The 15,531-nt window shown below is 35.7% G+C and overlaps 1 protein-coding gene across 2 annotated transcripts in view; it reads right to left on the bottom strand.

The window, feature by feature from the left end:
* MNAT1 (MNAT1 component of CDK activating kinase) overlaps positions 1–15,531 on the bottom strand; it is a 214,990-nt gene that overhangs the window by 139,690 nt on the left and 59,769 nt on the right. For both annotated transcript variants that reach the window (XM_082855168.1, XM_082855167.1), the window contains exons 5-6: positions 6,941–7,081; positions 1,180–1,305 (exon numbers count right to left, since the gene is read on the bottom strand). In XM_082855168.1, coding sequence (XP_082711294.1) covers positions 1,180–1,305; positions 6,941–7,081 — 267 coding nt within the window. The remainder of the gene's footprint in view (positions 1–1,179; positions 1,306–6,940; positions 7,082–15,531) is intronic.

A 15,531-nucleotide genomic window follows, 5' to 3' on the forward strand; every position in this document is an offset into this window, starting at 1 on the left:
CAAGTATGATAATTCCAACACCCCTGCCATATCTAATCCTGATTCTCATGCTTGCTCTGTCTCTTTCAATTGTGTTTTCTGCCTTTTAGTATATCTTATAATTTTTTTTTTGACAGCCAGGCATGATACACTTTTTAAAATGACCTTCTATAAACAGGTCTTTAGTAATATGGTGGTAAGGTGCGGGGGGGGATGACTGAACAATTTATAGTCTTATGATAAGATCTCAGTCTTTTAGAAAGCCTGTGCTTCTGGACTGTGAACTTCACACACACACTTCTCAATCCATCTCCCTCCCCTCAGGTGGAACAGGATGGCTAGAGTGAGCTGAAGTTGTGTATTTCCCTTCACCCACATCAGTTAGCCTCTGATAAAACTCCAGCAGGTTAGGCTCTGGTGAAATAGTTTATCCTAAGGGCAAGCCTTGTTAGGAGGAACAGAATGCTCTGGCATATTTCAAAGTCATTCCTTTTCCCCCTCCTCTATCAAAAGCATGAGGGGATTTTTCTGATATTTACTGAGAGAATCTGGTAGAGTCACAACAGGTAAGACTCACAAAAATGTGGGGCCTCTGATGACCGGTTTCCCCTGGAGTTTTTAACCCTCAGAGTTGCCCACACTGAACCTCCAGCAATTTGTCAACCAATTCAGGTTTCCCTACACCAGCACTGGCTTCCAACAAGGTTGCTGCTCTAGTGAACTGTGATTCACTGTAGTCTCTGCTGGTCTCTCCAGTTTTAAGGGCAGTGGTTTGCTTTGTGACCTCTCTACTAAAAAAGTCGTTGATTTTTCAGTGTGTTCAGGTTTCTACTTGTTGTTAGGATGGAGTGGCAACTTCCAAGCTTCTTACATGCCATACCAGAAAGCGGAAGTTTGCATTTTCTTTTAAGAAATGTTTTTCTACACCACAAGCTTAAAAACTTATGTAGAATAATAAAACACATACAAACTCAATATCATATAGAACAAAACTGTGTTACATACTTTGTAAATTATTTATTTATTATTTTTCACTTTCCTCTTACAATGCACATATTTATATTCCTAGACATGTAACCTAGATCAGACACTGTTCTTAAATATCTGAACCTCCCAGTTTATCTATAAAAATCAATATAAAATTATAAACTATAATCCTTGAAATATATCTTCCAAACAAGTGATTACAATACAGCTTACCATTTTGATGCCTGTGGAAAATGTCACTGGTTTTGTAGGTTTAGGTTTCTCAAGTTGCATTTCCAGTTGGGTAGATCTATCTTTATGCTGAGCCAAAAGTAGAGCAACGGGGAGATCAGAACTCTCCTGCAAGAAAAGTTAAAGTGCAATGTGAAAGTTAAAAATAAAAGCAATGAGTCTTTTATTTTAAATTATGCCTTTCCATAAACATTTGATGTCAACCTAGGTATTCACTTTATGGAGAACACTTTACAAAAAACTTTAACAATCCATAATAAGAAAAGGCTGCTTTAGACTCATAAATCAAAATAACCTACAAAAAAGGATTTTTATAAAATCCACATTAAAGACAATATAATAGGGTCTTATTTCATCTAGCAAAACCAACCATATTTATTAAAATAAAAAAATTAGAAGCTAATCACAAAAATAGTACAAAGTACTATAACTTAGATCAGATGTTTATCTAAGACACATTTCTTTTTTACCAGTGAACTCAGACCAGTCTGAAATTGTTTCCCATTAGATTTCACCTGAGGCCGTTTGGAAATGATCCTTGCTCTGTTTTGCACAATGGAATGATTGTTAAGTACAATCAAAAGACATTTATCAATATTTTCTCCTTTGTTGACTTATTTTTATAAATAATTTATCTTTATAAATTTTTTAATTAACAAAATAACAGTAAACACTTTTAATATCTTATATTGATACTAAATCAGGGCCACTATTTACACAAATCTGTACACACACATATTAATAACACAAATTACTAACTCTTATATGTAGACTGTCATTTATTCTGTTTAACATGAAGTCTTCTCACATGTTTAAAGTGATGCAGAGCTAAGATCTAAACTAAATGTATCCAGACATTTTCCTTTCTGAGCTGTCAGTTAAATAAGAACACAGAAACACGTGCAAAAGGAAACCAGGAAGGAAGGAGATCATATACAAACATATGCAAAGACACATACTACTTTCTATATCTGTAAACAAAAATGAAGGTACAAACACATTTCAGTCTCCTATACCAAGGTGACCTACGAAAACAGTCTTCAAATGGCCCACAGAGTTTTAAAATAGTAACTACCCAGAATTTAATCCTGAAAAAACTATATTGTTACACATTTCATAGTATAAAAGTAAAGACATAGCAGAATCTAATTTTCTTTCCAAAACCAACAACTTAATATTTTGGGGCACAAATATGGCTAATTAATATATTTAAAGGACTTGTTTAAAAGTTATAGTACAGAAGAAATTCAAGTAAGAAGCCATTTATTTCCATAGCATCATCCTAGAATAAATCTGTATCTCAAAACTTTGTAACAGAAGCGCTATGCAAGAGCAAATGTTACAAAGATTAAAACTTTTAAAAGTAAATGGAGGGCTTCCCTGGTGGCGCAGTGGTTGAGAATCTGCCTGCTAATGCAGGGGACATGGGTTCGAGCCCTGGTCTGGGAGGATCCCACATGCCGCGGAGCAGCTAGGCCCGTGTGCCACAACTACTGAGCCTGCGCGTCTGGAGCCTGTGCTCCGCAACAAGAGAGGCCGCGATAGTGAGAGGCCCGCGCACAGCAATGACGAGTGGCCCCCGCTTGCCACAACTAGAGAAAGCCCTCGCACAGAAACGAAGACCCAACACAGCAAAAATAATTAATTAATAATAATAATAAAATAAAATAAAATAAAATAAAATAAAATAAAATAAAATAATAATTAATTAATTAATAAACTCCTATCCCCAACATCTTCTAAAAAAAAAGTAAATGGAAAAACACAAATTTTATTTATAAAATTCTTAAGACATGGCTTTAGCAATAATGAAGGAGGATGAATAAAATACACTATGACAACATACTTGACTACCTTTCATATTCTACAACAAAGCATTAGTAATGCATTAATAATAGTATTTCTGTGAATTCCTGCAGCTATTCCTATTTCCATTAGGAATTTTATAATAAAATGTAAAATTAAAGAATATTTTAAATGGGCGGTGGCCCAAAATATCTTTTAAAATCTCTAACTACCTTTTCATATGTAAAAACTAACAGAAGAAAAATAAATTTCCTTGGCTAAAATGCTAAATCATTGCTTCCTAATTAATACTCTAAGTGAATTCAAATTCCATACCTGGTACTTACCCTAAAAAGTAAAAGTTCTCATGTAAAAGTAAGACAATGTGTGCACTTCAAAAAAGTTGCTAATCAATACTTTGCCTGTTTTAATCCTGGTTTCACCTTCACATAAAAGAACCAGAATATTAAAATGTCTTGATAAAACAGTGGAAATTTAATAAAAATAAACATTCTAGAAAGCTAAAACTAATTTTCATACTAAGGCAATACAATTTACTTTAAATCTGCTGTACTCCACTTTAGCAATCAAAACTTTGGAGACTGAAAATCTTTGTAAACGTTAAACTAGAAGGACTTCCCCGGTGACGCAGTGGTTAAGAGTCCGCCTGCCAGTGCAGCGGACGCAGGTACAGGCCCTGGTCTGGGAGGATCCCACATGCCACGGAGCAGTTGGGCCCATGCACCACAACTGCTAAGCCTGTGCTCTGGAGCCCGCCCGATGCAGCTGCTGGGCCTGTGTACCACAACTACTGAAGTTGTGGTCCGCAACAAGAGAGGCCACCACAGTGAGAAGCCCGCGCACCACAGCAAGGAGTGGCCCTCGCTCTCTGTAACTAGAGAGAAAGCCCGCGAACAGCAACAAAGACCCAACACAGCCAAAAATAAATTAAAAAAAAAAAGTTAAACTAGAAATAAGCAGGAGTTCTAACAACAACAACAAAAAAATCTACAGAGTAAAATAAACTATGGGAAACATACATGCTCTCAGAAACACAAAAAATGCAGATTCAGCCTTTCAAGTTATTTCATTCTTCTTAGCTTTCCATTTTTACCCTGAAAGGTTCCCTAAGCTACATTGATTGCCTGAAGGTATGCTGCTTAATATTTAAAGAAATTTTAATTAAGACTACCTGTAATACTCATTAAAAGCTTTATAATGACCATTTTTAAATGATTATTTTAACTGACTTAAAGCAAGCCATCTGGCAAACAATATTCTAATAAAAATCAGCTACTGCTTTTGACAATATTAGCCCTTAACAAAATTTAAGACATAGCTGAAGAGAATTTTCAAACAAGAATATAAACAGATTTAATAAGCCAGGACCTGTTTAAAAATCTTTTTCCAAACTTTAAAAAAAAAAAAACCCTGAATTTACAGTTAGGATTAAATAAATGAACATTTTAGGCAACATTATAGTAAATGCTAAGCCATAAACATTAAGACCATAACATTAAAATCCTGTCACATCATACAGTATAGTGTAATGCCAATGCTTTTATAAAAGGTTAAAAAGTAACTTGTAGCACAAGGACCAGAAACAGCAGAAAAAAAATTCTAATAAGTTGTGCTTATACTAGTTGCCTAAATTAGATCCAGAAAATCATTCTAAGATTTAAGCTTCTAGATATATTTATAGATGCCAATTCAATCTTTCTTAATAAAATCTAACACATGAACATACATAGAAAAAAATACAATGTATTCTTTTACTTAATAAGGATTCAGGAGGATAAAAAGAAATTTAATGAATTCTTTCAGTTAGTCAATAAGGATGAAATATATGTTAGCATTTTAACAAAAAAATTTTAATAAATATTAAAAAATTAAAGTAACAATCTTTAAATATAAATTTAAATATGAAAATGAGAAATTCAAATTGAATTGGTATTTAAACCAATCTGTTGTAATTAATTGTTCTAATGAATACAGTAAATTGTTAAGGATTATTTAACCACCATGTTACATGATCTAAACAGTAAAGAAAGTATGCACAGTAATGACTTGCAGGTGAAGAAAACAGGAAGGGGGAGCAGTTCTTAACAAAAGCCAATATTAACTCCAGATTATACACAACGTACAACATTGGCAGTTGCAGCTCAATTGCCAAGAACAGCTCAATGAGGCAGCAAAACTTCATGCTAAAAGACTAAAGACAAAAAGAATATGCAAAAATAATTGCTATGCAAAACCAGCTTATCTCAAAATCAAAACTAAAAACGCTTTATACTAAATGGAACATTTTTAAAAAGTTAAAGTGTATTTTTGTCTTATATCTAAGTTCTGTATTTGGAATTAACTCAATTAATTGTATAGCAGAAAGCATTACCAAAGAAAACTCTGCATAAAATGATGAGAGAAACAACCTTTCAAAAAAATAATTGTAACATGAATCTTTACTAATTCCTTCTTTAAAGTTTTTAATTTCTCACAAGCTACATGTCTATGAAAAAAATGTAAAACATGACATGCATCATTTCAACTGTTAAAGCCACAACTGCCACTTAATAGTTTCAAAAAAAATTAATGGAAGTTAGGGATTTCCCTGGTGGCACAGGGGATAAGACTCCATGATCCCAATGCAGGGGGCCCAGGTTCAATCCCTGGTCATGGAACTAGATCCCACGTGCATGCCACAACTAAGAGTTCTCATGCCACAACTAAGGAGCCCTGGGGACACAAGTAAGGAGCCCACCTGCCGCAACTAAGACCTGATGCAACCAAATATAAAAATAAATAAATATTAAAAAGAAAAATCAATGGAAGTTACTAAGGAAAAAAACATATTCTATTTTATACACTGCTGTCCTAATTTTTTTTTCCTTTCTTGGCGCAACGGCACACGGTGCAGCCTGCAGCATCTCATTTCCCAACCAGGGACTGAACCCAGGCCACGGCACTGAAAGCGCCAAATCCTAACCACTAGACCACCAAGGAACTCCCTGTCCTCATTTTTAGAACCAAATTTACATTCCATTCATACAAAGTAGATAGGGTTTATGATAAGCATTTTCTGTCTGAGCCTCACTAAGGCCTTTACCCTTACTTTTCCTTCACTTTCTCACCTACTTCTAATTTAAATTATCTTGCTTTCTCTTTTTATTCCTGGTTATATGGCTTAAATGCTTTTAGGGCAAAAGCACAGTAGAAAAATATACACATACACTTTTACCTGATCATGGAATAACAAACAGCATAGCAACTAGTAGACTGAGGAGTTAAGTGTGTTAACACCACATGGAAACTAATTATGGGTCCAGAAAGGGGAAAGGAAGAATGTAAAAAGACTTTACTGGAAAGGACGATTTTCTAATTGTGATTTCATCAATATCACAATGGTTTATAAGCATCAAATAATATTCTCCAATCTATGAAACACTTCATAAACCTTGGTTATAATTACTGCTATTATCTAACAATGTTGTCTACTTAGGGAGCTAATAACTAGAAAACACCAATAACTTGCAAGACATTGCCATTTCTTTCAAATGTATTTTTTTCATGCAAAAATATGAAACATAGTTCTCACAGAGTAACCAGAGTCACTAAAACTTCAGCATGAAGCCAAAACACTTGAAAATGAGCTAGTTATTAGAAAACCAGTATTAATCAGGAGAAAAATGCTCTGAAAACAATATGTTTTAGTCAGTAAGCTCAGAAACACATCAACAACCTATTAATAGTAAACTGGCTTATGTTAGTTATAATATTACTCTCTTACCTGAAAATAAAATGGATATTGACAAACGTGTTTTTTTAAATAAAGGGACAGAAGGTGAATAAACCAGCACAAACTATAGAAATGCTATTTAAATACCATTACCCAGAATAATAAATAGGAAAGATAAACCCTGAAGACAAATGATTTTTTATCACAATTAACATTAATACGTACCAGTTCATCTAAAAAAGCCTGCTTATTCTTCCTTTTTAGAATCTGCTGCAGTTGTTCTTCTTTTTGTATAAATAGTCTTCTTTGTTCATTTTCCTGTCGTTCTACCTCTAAAGCTTCTTCCAATTCCTCCTGTTCCCGAGTCTAAAACAGAAACATTGATATATGGCATGGAATAAATTTAGTAACCAAAATCAACCCTATACCATACTCTGTACCTCCTTTCTTAGAAGCATAAAATGCACTAGTCACTAATTGTTTAATAGTGCAGCAATTCCACTTTAAAAGAACTAGAATTCATTTTATTTCATGTGGACATGTTACTATTAAAGAGAATGACATCTAGCACTAAATGAACACCTAAACAAAGTACACTGAGCCCAGCTGAAGAATTGTAGAAACTGCTTAATAATGTCTTTATTTTAGGAGATTTAACAAGAAAAACACAATAAAACAAAAAACCCAACAACAAATAGATAATCTCCATATAGAACTATTGATTGAAACACTCCATATAAAAGACTGGTTTATTTAATAGAAACAATTTTCAGAATATATAAGATAATGAAAAGTTATCATAGGAGTTAGCTTCTTTTTCCCAAGTTAAAATAAGTCTTTCTGATGCTTGAGTTCCAAATAGCCTTCAATTAAGGTAAGTTATGAAAAGCTGAAGTCATTTTCTAACACAAGCATATAAATTTCAAGGGTCCTCTTTGTAGACTGAAAAATTCAAAATCCAGAGCTAATACGTAGAGAGAATGAACTACAGGCCTACTCATTTCCCTTTTATGAAGTTCCTCAGAAATATTAAATACTTCCAGGTTCTGAAATTTATTCCAACTCTAACTTGTACTTAAAAGCAATATTATACCTAGCCTCTGCTCTTTAAGTTTTCTGAATGAGAAATATAGTAAAATCTGAATGGCTTTAGTTTAAATCCTTGACTGTTGCTATTGAAAATGTAATACCTTTTTTTTTTTAATTCAACAAGACATTGAGAATTTATGGCACCTCAAGACAAATACAGAATAGAGGGAGAGAGTATAATACATTTGGGGATCACTAACATAATATATGAATTAACAGAGACCTCAGAGAAAAGTACATTTTTATGTAAAATAATAATTAAAACACTCTATTAGATTTTTTTCACTTCACAAATTAAACTCCCCAAAGAAACAAGATTCCCAATTAAAAAGTGTTTCACTTATAATTCAAACTCAGTATATGCAAAATTAAGTTTAGCATTTGGTTTCCCAAAGCTGATCACACTCCTGTATTCCTGATTTCTGCTAAGCGCACACCTACATCTCAGGCAACTCAAGTTGAAACCTCAAAGTCATCTCTGTTTTCCCCCTCTCCCACAACCCCATTCCTCTTAAATTAAATCAGTTGCTAAGTCCTATTAGCATCTCTCCCTGTAATTTTACAAACCTCTATTACTGAGGTTACTATTCTAACTCAGGCACCCAGTGGAGAAGAGAATTCAAACTTGATTTAGAAGGATTACTAGGAATAAATGTAAAAACTTAGGGGGTGAGATATGAGGGCTAGAAAAGTGAATTACTGGACTATAGGTCCATAAGCAGAAAAGGATGAGTCTCATGATAAAACAGTGACATTAAGTAATAAGTACGATAAGTGACAGAGAGGTATACACAGAGTACAGTTGGGACAGAATTGATAGAGTGGTAAATTCTCCTTGCAATGATGGAGGACAGGTAGAGTTAGAAAAGATTTCGTATACAGTGTTATGGGTTGAATGTGTGCCCCCAAAATATATATTGAAGTTTTAACCCCTGGTACCTATAAATGTGAGCTTATTTGGAAATAGGGTCTTTGCAGATGTAATCAAGTTAAGATAGGTCATACTGGAAATTTTGCCACAGACACATGGGGAGAAGGCCATGTGAAGACAGAGGCAGAAATCAGAGTGGTGCCAAAGGTGCTAGAAAAGGCAAAGAAAGATGCTTCCCTAGAGCTTTCAGAGAGACCATGACCCTGATGACACCTTGATTTCAGACTTCTAGCCTACAGAAGCCTGTTCTTGAAGAGAACCAATTCCTGTTGTTATAAATCACCCAGTTTTTGGTAATTTGTTTTAACAGTCCTAGGTAACTAATATATGGAGGTTGAGCAGACTTCAAACGGTAGGTATTTACCCCCACTGGAGAGTGGAAGAGCCATTTAGGCAGAGAAAACAAAGGTGCAAAGACATGAATAAAGCTGGAATGCTTGGTAAGGCCAAGTCATGAAGTATGGGAGTTGGGGAAAGCTCTAGATAAAGCTGGAGAGGCAAGCAGGCGGCAGATCATGGAAAGTCGACCATACCATACTAAGGGATGCATTTATGCCATACTAAGGCAACTGGGAAGACATTAGAGTTTGGAAAGATGACTAGAAGCAGTGAAGAATACATATCAATGGGGTTCAAGACTGAAGACAGGAAGACTAGCTAGAAGAATATTTCAATAACTCAAGTAAGAAATAATGAGGACGCTAAGTAAGGTAACAATAATATAATTAGAGGAGGAACCAGGTTTGAAAGGTCATAAGGAAAGACTATCAACAATATATGAAGACTGACCAGATATGGCTAGAACACTTAGATAAAGAATGTAATAGGAGAAATAGGTGGGAGAGTGAAGATTAAAAAGTTCAATTATGGGGGCTTCCCTGGTGGCGCAGTGGTTGAGAGTCCGCCTGCTGATGCAGGGGACACAGGTTCGTGCCCCAGTCCGGGAAGATCCCACATGCTGCGGAGCAGCTGGGCCCGTGAGCCATGGCCGCTGAGCCTGCGCGTCCGGAGCCTGTGCTCCGCAAAGGGAGAGGCCACAACAGTGAGAGGCCTGCATAGCGCAAAAAAAAAAAAAAAAAAAAGGAAAAGAAAAAAAATACGTTCAATTATGATGAACGTAGATGCAAAAATCCTCAACAAAATATTAGCAAACCAAATTCAACAATACATTAAAAGGATTATATAACATAATCATGTGGAATTTATCCCAGGGGTGCAAGGATGGTTAAACATCCACAAATCAATCAATGTGATACACCACATTTACAAATTGAAAAATAAAAAGCATATGGTCATCTCAATAGATGCAAAAAGGTCTTCTGATAAAATTCAACATCGATTTACGATAAAAACTCTAAACAAGTGGGCACAGAGAACATAATTCAACATAATGAAGGCCAAATATGACAAGCCCACGACTAATATCATACTCAACAGTGAAAAGCTGAAAGCATTTCCTCTGAGATCAGGAACAAGACAAGGATGCCCACTCTTGCCACTTTTATTTATAACATAGTACCACAAGTCCTAGCCACAGCAATCAGACAAAAAAAGAAATAAAAGGAATTCAGATTGGAAAGGAAGAAGAAAAACTGTCACTGTTTACGGATGGCATGATACTGTATATAGAAAATCCTAAAGATGCCAACAAAATACCTATTAGAACTCATCAATGAATTCAGTAAACTTGCAGGATACAAAATTAGTATATAGAAATCTGTTGCATTTCTATACACTAACAACAAACTATCAGAAAGATAAATTAATCTCATTTACATCTGTATCAAAACGAATAAAATACCTAGGAATTCATCTAACTAAGGAGCTAAAAGACCTGTACAGAGAACACTATAATACACTGACAAAAGAAACTGAAGACAAGACAAACAAATGGAAAGATATACTGTGCTCATGGCTTGGAAGAATTAATATTGTTAAAATGGTCATACTACCCCAAGGCAATCTACAGATTCAATGCAATCCCTATCAAAATACCAATGGCATTTTTCACAGAACTAGAACAAATAATTCTTTTTGTGTATGGCAACACAAAAGACCCCAAGTAGCCAAAACAATCATGAGAAAGAAGAACAAAGCTGGAGGTATCACACTCCCTGATTTCAAACTATAATACCAAGCCACAATCTTCAAAATAATATGGTACTGGTACAAAAACAAAGATCAATGGAACAGAATAGAGAGCCCAGAAATAAACCCACACTTATATGGGAAATTAATCTATGACAAAGGAGGCAAGAATATATAATGAGGAAAAGACAGCCTCTTCGATAAATGGTTTTGCAAAAACTGGACAGCTACATGCAAAAGAATTAAACTGGACTACTTTCTCATACCATATACAAAAATAAACTCCAAAGGGACTGAAGACTTAAATGTAAGTCCTGACACCATAAAACTCTTAGAAGAAAACACTGGTAGTATGGTCTTTAACGTCAGTCTTAGCAAACTATAAATCTGATAAGGGGTTAATATCCAAAATATACAAAGAATTCATAGAGCTCAACATCAAAAAACAAACAACCTGGGACTTCCCCAGTGGTGCAGTGGTTAAGAATCCGCCTGCCAATGCAGGGGACACAAGTTCAATCCCTGGTCCAGGAAGATCCCACATGCCGCAGAGCAACTAAGCCCGTACGCCATAACTACTGAGCTGTGCTCTAGAGCCTGCGAGCCACCACTACTGAGCCCACGTGCTGCAACTACTGAAGCCCACGTGCCTAGATCCCGTGCTCTGCAACAAGAGAAGCCACTGCTATGAGAAGCTCGCGCACCGTAATGAAGTAGCCCCCCCTCGCCGCAACTAGAGAAAGCCCGCGCAGCAACAAAGACACAACGCAGCCCAAGAAAACAATAATAAATAAATAATCTTTTAAAAACAAACAAACAACCTGATTAAAAAATGGGCAAAGAACCTGAATAGACTTTTTTCCAGAGAAGACATACAGATGGCCAAAAGGCACAGGAAAAGATGCTCAACATCACTAATCATCAGGGAAATGCAAATCAAAACCACAATGAGATATCACCTCACACCTGTCAGAATGGCTACAATCAAAAAGAAAACAAATAAATGCTGTCAAGGATGTGGAGAAAAGGGGACCCTAGCGCACTCTTGGTGGGAATGTAAATTGGTGCAGACACTATGGAAAACAATAAGCTTCCTCAAAAAATTAGAAACAGAACTACCATACAATCCAGCAAATCTGGGTACTTATCCAAAGAAAATAAAAACACTAATTTGAAAAGATATATGCATCCCAACGTTCATTTATGCATTATTTACAATAGCCAAGATAATGGAAGCACCTTAAGTACCCATCAATAATAGACGCATGGATAAAAAAAGATGTGAGATATAGATATATATAGATATAGATATATATACATATATACAATCAAATATTACTCAGCCATAAAAAAAGAATGAAATCTTGCCATTTGGATTAACCTAGATGGTATTATGCTAAGTTAAATAAGTCAGACAGAGAAAGACAAATACTGTATGATTTCACTTACTTTGGAATCTAAAAAACAAAACCAGTGAACAAAAACAGCAAAACAGAGTCACAGAGAACAAACAGGTGGTTACCAGAGGGGAGGGGGGATGAGGAATGAGAGAAATAGGTGAGGAAGATCAAGAGGTACAAAATTCCAGTTACAAAATAAATAAGTCACAGGTATGAAATATACAGTGTGGGAGAATACAGTCAACAGGAATGCAGTATCTTTGTATCATGATGGTAACCATACAATCAAAATGGTAACTTGACTTATCATGGTGATCATTTTGAAATGTATAGAAATATCGAATCACTATGTTGTGCACCAGGAACTAAAACAATGTTGTAGGTCAATTATACTACAAAAACGAACGAACAAATCACTGAAAAAGAGATCAGATTTGTGATTACCAGAAGCAGGGGCTAGGCGGAGGAGGAATTGGATAAAGGTAGTCAAAAGGTACCAACTTCCAGTTATAAGATTAGCTAGGGATGCAATGTACAACATGATAAATATAATAGACACTGCTGCATATAAGAAAGTTCTTAAGAGAGTAAATCCTAAGAGTTCTCACCATAAGGAAAAGACTTTTTTCTTTTATTTTGTATCTATATGATAATGGATGTTTACTAAACTTATTGTGATAATTATTTCCTGAGATATATAAGTCAAATCATTATGCTGTATACCTTAAACTTACATAGTGCCATATGTCAATTATGTACAGCTCAGTAAAACTGGAAGGAAAAGAAAATTCAGTTCTGGAATGCTGAATCACAAATGCCTTTAATGCATCCAGAAAAAATGTCGATTAACCAATTACAGATATATGGACGTATCACATATAATTCTTGGAGCTCAGGAGGAAAACAACGGGCTGCAGAAACACTTGAAAGTAATCAGTGTAAAGGATTAACTCTTAAAGAGAAGCACCAAGAGGAATCCAAGTGTTTAAGAAACAGAAAGGAAAGAGAAGCCTCTTAGAAGGATGAAAGAGGAAGGTGAGAGCGGCAGGATGAAGAGAATGGAGTGGCCCCACAGAAGTCAAGGAAGAGTTTCACCATCAAGGGAGAAGCCTGCATCAAATACTGCCCTGCCTACAGACCAAATGACATTCAGACCAACAAAGAGTCTATTGGCTTTGTCAATGAGAAACTGGTAGCCTCAATTTTCTCACTGTATTTAAGTATTTTGAAAATAGAAAGCCTCAATAAATATTGGTTGGCTAGCTAGCTGATTGAATAACTGGGAAAATAGCTGTCATTAAAAATCAAACATTGGGGGCACAAAGAAGGTATTGGACTGGGAGAAGGGAAGCAGGCTGAAAGACTAGAAGGTCTCTGTTTTCTCCCCATTAATGGCACCACCTTACCCAATCAACCTTTACCTCCCACTTCTAATCCATCATTAGGACTTGCTATTTCAAACTCAAAACATTTCTCGAATTCATCCCTACCTCTCCATTCCTTGTTTAAGTCACCTCTGAACTCGCCTACAAGACTGCAATAACCTCCCACTGGCCTCCTAAACTCCAGGTTTGATCCTCTCAAATTCAACCTCCACAAAAGCAATAAATCTATTCTAATAAGGACAATACTTTATTATCACTTTGCTTAATACCCTTCAATGACAATCATTAACAGCTAGGTTTCTATAACATTACTCTAAGGAATCCTGGGAATTCCCTAATAAGATGTCTAAGGTACACTACAGAAGAGACTGAGCAGATGGGAATTCAAGCCTATTCGTCCTCCCGCTGTTGATTCAACAAACGTAAGAGTAAGGTTTCATTTGAAGAAAAGGTTCACCTGCTAAAACATACAAACAACTGGTCAATATAAGCCCAAATTACTTTTCACAATACATAAGGCCTTATGTTACCTAGGCTCTTTCTACTTCAGTTTCAACTCTCTATTGAACTTGGCAATATAGAACTACTTACAATTCTCAGCGCTCTCTGTGATTATCCATGCCGTCTTGCCTTTGCTCATGATTTCTTTCTGCCTGGAATGTCTTTGTGCAGCTTCCCAACCCACCCCTTTCCCGTCTTCTACAACTTAGTAACTTCTACTTGTTCTTCAAAGCTCCATTCAGGCATTATCTCACCTGGAATGCCTTTCCCAATCTTCCTAGAACAGATTAGGTATCCCTCTTCTGTATTCCCGTAATAGCAAGCACACAGAACTCTCCATGTGCCTATGTCATTGTACTGAAATTACCTGGTCCCTACAGAACCAGGGTTCTTATTCATCTTTGTATACAATGTGTTTAGCAGACGTTCAACAAATGCTTATTGAACTAAAGTTTTTTTTGCTAAATTGATAGACATTCTATGCAGCAATATCTGCTGCTCATGAGAATCCAGAAAACGGAAGATAAAAATTAAGCTAATCTTCACTAAGAGTCTATTTCAAGATTAGTTCACCTTTATTCAGTTTCTCCATGCTCACAATTGATGCTAGGTGCCAGCTCCATGAGACAAATAAGATCTCGTTAGCAGACAACTCAGTAATAGCTTCTCTATGTCAGGAATGGTCATTTCATGTGCCTAATCATGCAAGAGATTGCTTTTTTTTTTCCTTTCTGACACAATTCTGATAGTTTTGGAACAGTAAGACTTCAACTTTCACAAAGACATTAAAGGCAAGTTGCTACCTCAGGTTTGCAGAAAGACATCAGTCATATAGTCCACACTCCTTGGGCCACTTGAGAACTGTCTCTACCCAATGATACCATAGTTACTGATATATGTTAATTTGCACCATCTTAAAAAATGGTCCTATGTCTGTATTTATGCCAAAAACAAATAGTGATAGTATCACTAATAGATAAAATGCTCAGCACAGAATGACCAATTAATAAATGATAATGAATTACTGACCAAAATCCTTTGTTATAAGATCCAGGTGCTAAACGTTAATATGAAGAATAAATGCAGTCACTGTAACATACATTACATAAAATACAAGTTGATCCTTGTACAACACAGGGGGTTGGGGCGCTGACCCTTTGCACAATTGAAAATCTGTGTATAATTTATAGTCTGCCCTCCTTATCAGTGGTTCCCTCTGTACCTGCAGTCTACATCCAAGGATTCAACCAACTTCTCATCGTGTGGTACTGTAGCATTTACTATTGAAAATAATCCAGGTGTTAAGTGGACCCGCGCAGTTCAAACTTGTGTTGTTCAAGGGTCAACTGTATTCAATAACCTATCATTATAAAGTTTTCAGATAATTAGAAATTCCTACTTTAAAATAATATAACCAGCCTA

This window comes from Leucopleurus acutus, assembly GCF_964270905.1.
Source record: "Leucopleurus acutus genome assembly, chromosome: 1".
Lineage (NCBI taxonomy): Eukaryota > Metazoa > Chordata > Mammalia > Artiodactyla > Delphinidae > Leucopleurus > Leucopleurus acutus.